This window comes from Mandrillus leucophaeus, unplaced genomic scaffold (assembly GCF_000951045.1).
Source record: "Mandrillus leucophaeus isolate KB7577 unplaced genomic scaffold, Mleu.le_1.0 Scaffold105, whole genome shotgun sequence".
NCBI lineage: Eukaryota > Metazoa > Chordata > Mammalia > Primates > Cercopithecidae > Mandrillus > Mandrillus leucophaeus.
Window position 1 is genome coordinate 334216 of NW_012098654.1, and position 8563 is coordinate 342778.

The 8563-nt window shown below is 47.1% G+C and overlaps 1 protein-coding gene across 1 annotated transcript in view; it reads right to left on the reverse strand.

Moving 5' to 3' along the window:
• The window catches only part of NPHP4 (nephronophthisis 4), a 127788-nt gene that overhangs the window by 94139 nt on the left and 25086 nt on the right, over nucleotides 1-8563 (reverse strand). Inside the window, exon 5 of the mRNA XM_011981559.1 lies at nucleotides 7450-7634. Within this exon, the coding sequence (XP_011836949.1) occupies nucleotides 7450-7634 (185 nt within the window). The remainder of the gene's footprint in view (nucleotides 1-7449; nucleotides 7635-8563) is intronic.

Below are 8563 nucleotides of genomic sequence, written 5' to 3' on the forward strand. Positions count from 1 at the left end.
ACCCACTGGCAGCCACCAAGGGTCCCCACCCACCCCAGCCTCAGCCGGGGCCTGCAGCAAAGAAGGGTGCTCGGGACCCCCAGACAGAGCACAAGGCCCAAGCCAAGCCCCCACAACAATTAAGCAAATGCAGATTTCATTGGCAGTCCAAATTCTACCCCAAACCTCTTCCAGGAACAGTTTTTTGTGTTTTGGTTTTGTTTTTTTTTGAGACAGAGTCTTGCTCTGTCGCCCAGGCAGGAGTGCAGTGACGCAATCTTGGCTCATGGCAACCTCCGCCTCCCAGGTTCAAGCCATTCTTCTGCCTCAGCCTCCTGAGTAGCTGGGACTACAGACACCTGCCACCATGCCCAGCTAATTTTTGTACTTTTAGTAGAGACAGGGTTTCACCATATTGGCCAGGCTGGTCTCGAATTCCTGACCTTGTGATCCGCCCACCTCAGCCTCCCAAAGCTCTGAGATTACAGGCGTGAGCCACCGTACCCGGCCCAGGAACAGTTTTTATAATTCGACAACTCAAAGAACACAGATTGGAGGAGGCAAAGTGACATGTGCAGCCCTGCAGCCTGCTGCCCTGCATGGCTTCCTTCCTCTCTCTCCAGCAGGAACGCGGCCAGTCACACCGCTGCTTACTTTACTGCGTTACCTTGAACCATCTGCAAACACTGAGGAGGCATGAGCCTGTCAAGGCAACCAGCAAAATACAGCCTGAACGGCACCACAAGAAAAGGGTCCCATCCAGGGGACAGTGGCCCCAGGGACCCAGCTCAGGGTCCGGTGCAGAGCAGGCCCATGAAAAACCTTGGCTGAGAGAGGGAAGGACCCAGGGCTGCCTGGGGAGCCTTCTCCACTGGCTCTAGAGCAAAGGCTCACCCAGGAGGAGGAAGGAGCCAACCGCTTCCCAATCTACACACACTCGTGGACTCTGCCCCTTCTTTCCCCACCACTGTCATCTTCTTCTGGTCCTAGTTCCATCTCTTCCTATATTTAATGATCTTTTACTTACGTAGATACATAGATTTTTAAAAGCTAATTCCAAAGTTGAAAAACAAAAAGAAAACACCAAGGTAACACTCAATGCTGATGAAACTGCTGTCAACAGAACACTCTCCTATCCTGCGGAAGGTTATGGGTCAGTATCGCCTTTGCCTTCCAGTACGTCAAAAGCTTTAAAATATCACTTTCTGCCCCAGTAATTCTACTTTTTGAACCTATTCAGAGAAAATAATCAAACACAGAAGCAAGGATTTATGTGCAAGAATATTCACTGAAACTTTACTATGATAGAGAAAAATCGAAACCAAATGTTCAATAGGCGAATGTTCATTAAACTATTATTCACTCATGCTGAATAAGAACAAAAAATCACACTGTCAAAGATTATTTAATAAACTGAGAAATAATCATAAGTGAAAAGAATAGTAACATATAAAACTATATTATTCCATTTGATAGCAATGGTATCTAAAAGTATGTACACTTACATGTATACATGTGTATCTGCAGGCAGTAATTGTAGATTATTTTCTTTATAGTTTTCTATATTGTCCCCATCACAAACTCACGTTAGGTTTGTCCAATGGAACAGAATAGATTGCAGAAATAAATTCATGCACCTACAGCCAACTGACTTTTAAAGAACACACACTGGGGAAAAGACAGTCTCTTCAATAAATGGTGCTGGACAAACTGGACACCCACATGCAGAAGAATGAGATGAGATGCCCTACCTCTCACCATTTGTAAAAGTCAACTCAAAACAGATTGAAGACTTAAATGTAAAACCTGAAACTATGAAAATACCAGAAGAAAACGGAAGAAGTGCTTCGTAACACTGGGCTGAGTAAGGATTTTTAAAGTAACATTGCGCTGTGTAAGGATTTTTTTTTTTAATAAAACTGTAAAAGCACAGGCAACAAAAGCAAAAAGAAACCAATGGATTATATCAAAATAAAAAGGTCTCACACAACAAAGGAAACAATTAACCAAGTGAAGAGATAACCTGCACAATGGGAGAAAATATTTGTAAACTATATATCTAACAAGGGGTTAATATCCAGAATACATAAGGAATTTAAGCAACTCAACAGCACACATACAAAAAAAAAAAAACTAGTAGCTTCGTTTTAAAATGGACAAAGGGCCTTAACAGACATTTCTCAAAAGAAGACATTCAAATAGCCTGCAGGCACATGAAACAATGCTCAGCCTCACTAGTCATCAGGGAAACGAAAATTAAAACCACAATGAGATACCACTTCACTTCAGTGAGAATGGCCACCATCAAAAAGATAAAATAAGTGTTGGTGAGGATGTGGACAAAAGGGAACACCTATACACTGTGGGTGGGACTGCCAATTAGAACAGCCACTATGGAAAACTAGACAGAGGTTCCTCAACAAGTTGAAAATAGAATTCCCATATAATCCAGCAACCCTACTACTGAGTATACAATATCCAAAGGAAATGAAATCAGTATGTCAAAGAGATATCGCCACTCCCATGTTTATTGCAGCACTATTCACAAGAGTGGAGACACAGAATCAACCTAAGTGTTCATCAATGGATGCATGCAGAAAGAAAAGTACTGTATCTACACAATGGAGTACTTACACAGCCACGAAAACGAATGAAGTCCTGTAGCTTGCGACAACACAACACAGATGGACCTAGCAGACATCAAGGTTAAGTGGAATAAGCCAAGCACAAAAAGACAAATGCCACATGATCTCACTCATATGTGAGAGCTCAAAAAAAAGAGTTGGTACCATAGAAGCAGAGCACAGAACAGTGGTTACCAGAGACTGAGGAGGGGAGGGAGAGGTTGTCAAGGGGTCATGGTACAAGTTATAATCTAAATTCTGCTGTTCTTGCACAGCAAGGTAATGATGGTTACCAGTAAGTTACCGTAAAATACAAAAGAGCTAGAAGAGCAGCTAGAAGAGCAGCTTCTGAACGTCCTGACCACACAGAAACGATGAGTGTGGGAGATCACAATCACGCTAGTACTCTCATTTGATCACTCTACAACACATACGTGTACTGAAACATCAAACTGTTCCCCACAAATATATACAATTACAGTGCGCCAAGAAAAATTTTAATAGAACGTTTCAAAAAGCTGGGGTAGGGGGATGACATAAACTAAAATAACAGAGGACAAAGGCCATTTACCAGACCAACTTCCTTTAGGAAGGATCACTTGTGTGCCATGGGTGCACCATCTCAAGAGGCAGCAACTCAGTGGAGGGATCAGGGTCACTAGGCATCTGGGAGGGGGCAGAAGTCGGTGCTCCTGGAAGTGGTCCAGGCTGGGAAGGAAGCAGGTTCTGTGTGGCCACCCCATGACCAAGGTGCACACGCACCCCCAGGCCCAACGGCCATTCCAATAGTTGTGACTCTGGTCTGCACAGAGAGCTGAAGATGCAAGTCCCATGCACAGGAAGTCATTAGGGGAGGAAAGATGGGTTCCTGCCAGGACAGCCAGACTGAGAAGCTACATCTGCAGTGAGGAGAACTTTCCAGATCCTGGAGGGCCCAGGGAAGCCAGACAAGCCTGGGTATCCTCATTCAGCTGGCTTGGCAGGCCATGTCTTGCAAGCATCATGGGCTCTGGAGTAAAGCACGTAAGCCCAAGCCTGGCTCAGCCACCAAGTTACTCTGTGACCTTCAAGATGCCAGGCCTGGACAAAAACACAGCTGGGCCTGGTGCTGAATGCTGCCTTCGCACATCTGAGGGGCTAGCAAAGGGCAAACAGATCAGACCTCCCAGGACGCTCTACTGTAGGAGGCTTGGATCTGGGCTGAATTTAAGACACAACTTTCATGATGAAGACGCTAGTGCTTTACCAATCCACCTCATTTTCTCCCCAAATACATCTTTATGAGCAGGCCCTATTATTGTGCCCATTTTATAAAGCAAAAACAAAAGCGAAGAATTGGAGAGGCTGGGAAACCTGCCCCGAGCTCACATCGTGGCTAGACGTGGAACACACACCCACCACAGGTCTGTCAGCCTCCAGCACAACCCAACAAGCATCCTTTCACTATCTGAAAGCATTCATTCTTTCACTCACTCATTCAACTAACCAACCAACAGCAGCAACCCAGACAGACACGAACCCCACCACGGCAGAAGTGACCCCCACAGCAGCAGAGGCGTTCTGCCCTTCACGCTCTGTAGCTTGGCCTACCGTTAATTTATCTGCTGCCAAGTCTCTGGCTAGGAATGGAATTCCCAATAACAGCATTGACCCTATGGAAAAACACACCCCACTCTACAACAATCCATTTTATTCTGGGACCCCCACAAGCACACTACAGAGAAAATAGGGGTTGCCAGCAAATGCTTCACAAGCAAGAACCCCCTTCCCACTGACATCCATTGGAAAGCCCCCGAGATTCCCCTAGGCCCTAACAGGCTCCCACAGACCACAGCCTCCCAGGGACATAGCTCTTCTGCTAAGGATATTTAATTCACCAGAATGCACCTCAAAAAATAAGAACACTCTAATAGTGGCAGTAGAATGAAAACTAAATTTAGGAATGATTTAAGTAGGAATGAAAATGACTTTGAGCTAGTCCAGGTTTATTCTAAAACACCTTCTATTGCCTTTGGTGACTGTGGTTAGATTTGAGGTCTGCCACTACCAAAATCCATTCAAGACAGATTGATGACCTATCTCCTAAGAGTGCAAAGGAACACCCTCAGCACCCAGCCCAGGGCCTGCTTCACAGTGTCTACTCAATAAATATTTGTTAAATAAATCAATGAATAAATGAACGAATTAGTGAATACATAAAAAGTATACACCAAGTTATGAACAGTGGTTTTCTCCACGGAGTTAGACTAGAAGGGAAGACTTCCAGTTTTCACTAAATGTATTGAATACACATGAACTTTGTGGTTTTAAAATGGTATTTAGCATTGTAAAAAAGGGGCACACAACAGACAAGCTATGTTGGCACTGGACAGGAACAGCTGTCAGAAACCAGCCTCAAGACCAGGCACAGTGGCACATGTCTGTAATCCCAGCACTTTAGGGGGCCAAGGTGGGTGGATTCCTTGATGTTTGAGCTCAGGAGTTCGAGACCAGCCTGGGCAACATGGAGAAGCCCTGTCTCTACAAAACACACAAAAATTAGCTGGAGGCCAGGCGCCATGCCTCATGCCTATAATCCCAGCACTTTGGGAGGCCGAGGTGGGTGGATCACCTGAGATCAGGAGTTCAAGACCAGCCTGGCCAACGTGGTGAAACCCCATCTCTACTAAAAATACAAAAATTAGCCGGGCATGGTGGCTAACACGTGTAATCCCAGCTACTTGGGAGGCTGAGGGAGGAGGATCGCTTGAACCCAGAAGGCGGAGGCTGTAGTGAGCTGAGATTGTGCCACTGCACTCCTGCCTGGGCAACAGAGCAAGACTGTCTCAAAAAAAGAAAAAAGCCAGGCATGGTGGTGCACGTCTATAGTCCTTACTACTCAGGAGGCTGAGGTGGGAGAATGACTTGGGCGCGGGAGGCAGAGTTTGCAGTGAGCCAAGATTGTGCCACTGCACTCCAGCTTGAACAACAGAGCCAGACCCTGTCTCAAAAAAAAGAATTAGAGAAGAATCTGGCTGTCATTATAAAAATAATTTAAAAAGTTTAAGAAGTAAATAAAAAGAAAGTAGTCTCAGGGCCCACACGGCACTGGCACCCCAAACCCAACAGAAAGGCTGGGCAAATTGTGTTTCTCTCCTGAAACAACTCTGGGAGCGGGCGCGGGGGCGGCAGGGGTGTGGCAGGTGTTGCTGAGATACCTGTCCTTTCTCTCCAAAGGGCGCGTGCGGCCTTCACCTGGTGGAGTCGGTCAGTCCACCTCCCTCCCTCCCTGCACACCCATGTTCACAGCAGCCAGAAGGTGGAAGCAACTCAAGTGTTAAGTGCTGAAACAATCAGCAGAACATGGTCCATCCATAGACCGGAATATCATTCAGCCTTAAGATGAAAAAGAAGGAAACTGGGACACATGCTATAACATGGATGAACCTTGAAAGCATTCCGCTCAGAACCTTGAAGACATTTCACTCTTAGGATGAACTAACAGAGCAATTCCCCTCTCTTCCTAAAGAATGCCAGCCACTGAAGGACAAGGACAGCATGATCCTGAGAGGTGAAACTAGCTGGGCTTCTGGGTCGGGTGGGGACTTGGAGAACTTTTCTGTCTAGCTAAAGGATTGTAAACACACCAATCAGCACTCTGTGTCTAGCTAAAGGTTTGTAAACACAGCAATCAGTGCTCTGTGTCTAGCTAATCGGGTGGGGACTTGGAGAACTTTTGTGTCTAGCTAAAGGATTGTAAATGCACCAATCAGCTCTCTGTCTCTAGCTAAAGGATTGTAAATGCACCAATCAGCAGTCTGTAAAACAGACCAATCAGCAGTCTGTAAAATGGACCAATCAGCACTCTGTAAAATGGACCAATCAGCACTCTGTAAAATGGACCAATCAGCAGGATGTGAATGGGGCCAAATAAGGGAATAAAAGCAGGCCAACCAAGCCAGCAGTGGCAGGCTGTTCAGGTCCCCTTCCACACTGTGGAAGCTTTGTTCTTTCGCTCTTCACAATAAATCTGGCTGCTGCGCACTCTATGGGTTTACACTACCTTTATGAGCTGTAACACTCAACGCGAAGGTCTGCAGTTTCACTCCTGAAGCCAGCGAGACCACCAACCCACCATGAGGAACGAACAACCCTGGACGCGCCACCTTTAAGAGCTGTAACACTCCCTGTGAAGGTCTGCAGCTTCACTCCTGAAGTCAGCGAGACCAAGAACCCACCAGAAGGAACCAATTCCGGACACAATCCCAGTCCTATGAGGTCCCTAGAGTCACTAAAATCATGAAGACAGAAAGCGGAAGGGTGGCTGCCAGGGGTTGGGGGAGTAGGGAATAGGGAGTCCGTGTTGAATGGGAAGGAGCTTCAGCTAGGAAAGAGGAAAGAGCTTGGGGATGGATGGGGCTGGTGGCCACACTACAATGTGAATGTACTTATTGCCACTGAACTGACCATTTTAAAAGGGCTAAGATGGTCAAAGGGCTAAGGTAAAATACGTTATCCTTATTTTACCTTAATTTAAAAATCATCATCACCATCAGGTCACTGATGTGATGCCATATGGGTGAGATCCAGTCACAGTGGCCTTCCTGGCTATGGTCACACAGACTTGAACTCTGTCTCTTATGAAAGCATTGTCCCGATGAAAGAAGCCAGAAATGACTTGAAGGATGTGAGACACTATTTAGGAGGGAAACGGAAACTAGACTGCCATTCCATCCTCCTCCGCCACCCCCAACAATCCCCCACCAGGCCGTGCTGCTGAGCTGCAGAGGGGCACTCGGCCCACGCTGCCTCCGGAAGAGCCCAGTGCCTTCAAGGTTTCACTGTGACTAGGACAGACTCAACTCACCAAGTGGAGAGAATCAAAGACGCCCTTACCGGATTCTCCATGAGCTGGAAGCAGGCCAGGGATCTGCTGCAGACCAGACACCAGAAGGTTCTCAGGAAGAAGGTGGAACGCAGGCTCCAGGGCCGGGTGTGGCTTCAGCGTGTACTGCAGGCTGCAGTTCTCAATAAGGGTCATGTGTTTGTTTTCTGGGGAAGAAAACACCAATGTGATCAATTGATAGCTAAAAGCAAAGGCACTTCCAGTCAAACCAGCCAATAAACAGAGAATGTTAGAAATGCCACAAACAGGAAAGGGACTTTTCTAGGAAAAGTATAGTAGTGCTCTGTTCAGCTCAGAGTGAAAGGCATTGGTCTTCAATAACCTTCTCTGGGAAAGTTACAATTTACACATTTTTTTGATTTTTCTTTTTTTGGTGGTGTTTTTGTTTTTGTTTTTAGAGACAGGGTCTCGCTCTGTTTGCCCAAGCTGGAGAGCAGTGGTGTAATCATAGCTCCCTGGAGCCTCAAACTCCTGGGCTCAAGTGATCCTCCCACTTTGGCCTCCCAAAGTGCTGGGATTACAGGCATGAGACACCACGCCTGGCCTGGAGGTGCAGTTTTTAATCCAGCATAAAATCTCTCCCACCCACTACTTCCCTCAGTCTCCTGAGAGCACAGACAGGCACAGGCTGTGTGGTTTCCCCAGGTCTCGCTGGTCCCTGCCATCAGAGGGGCCTGGAGGACACCCTGGCCCGAGGCCTGCCTCCCTGCCTGCGTGTGTCGGCACTGGTATCCACCAAGCCCCAAAAGGAGCAGGGCAGCACTGGAGGGAGGCCAGCAGCATCAGAGACAGAGCCCTGTCCTCAGGGAGGTGCCAATTTCCTGGGGTGACGGCTAAGATCAAACACGCAGATACCCATAACGCACGGGAGAACTGGATCCAAACCACGGGACAGATGTGGGTAAAGCATGAGGGGAAACGCGAGGAGGAAAAAGGGCATGAGGGCATGAAGGAAAGCCCCCGGAGAAATGACACCCAGGAGGAGTGTGGCTGCACCGCAGTGGGGGCAGGCCCTGACGGTGGAAGGAATAGCATCCCCAGAAATGAGGGTGTGGGGAGAGGCACAACCCCGAAA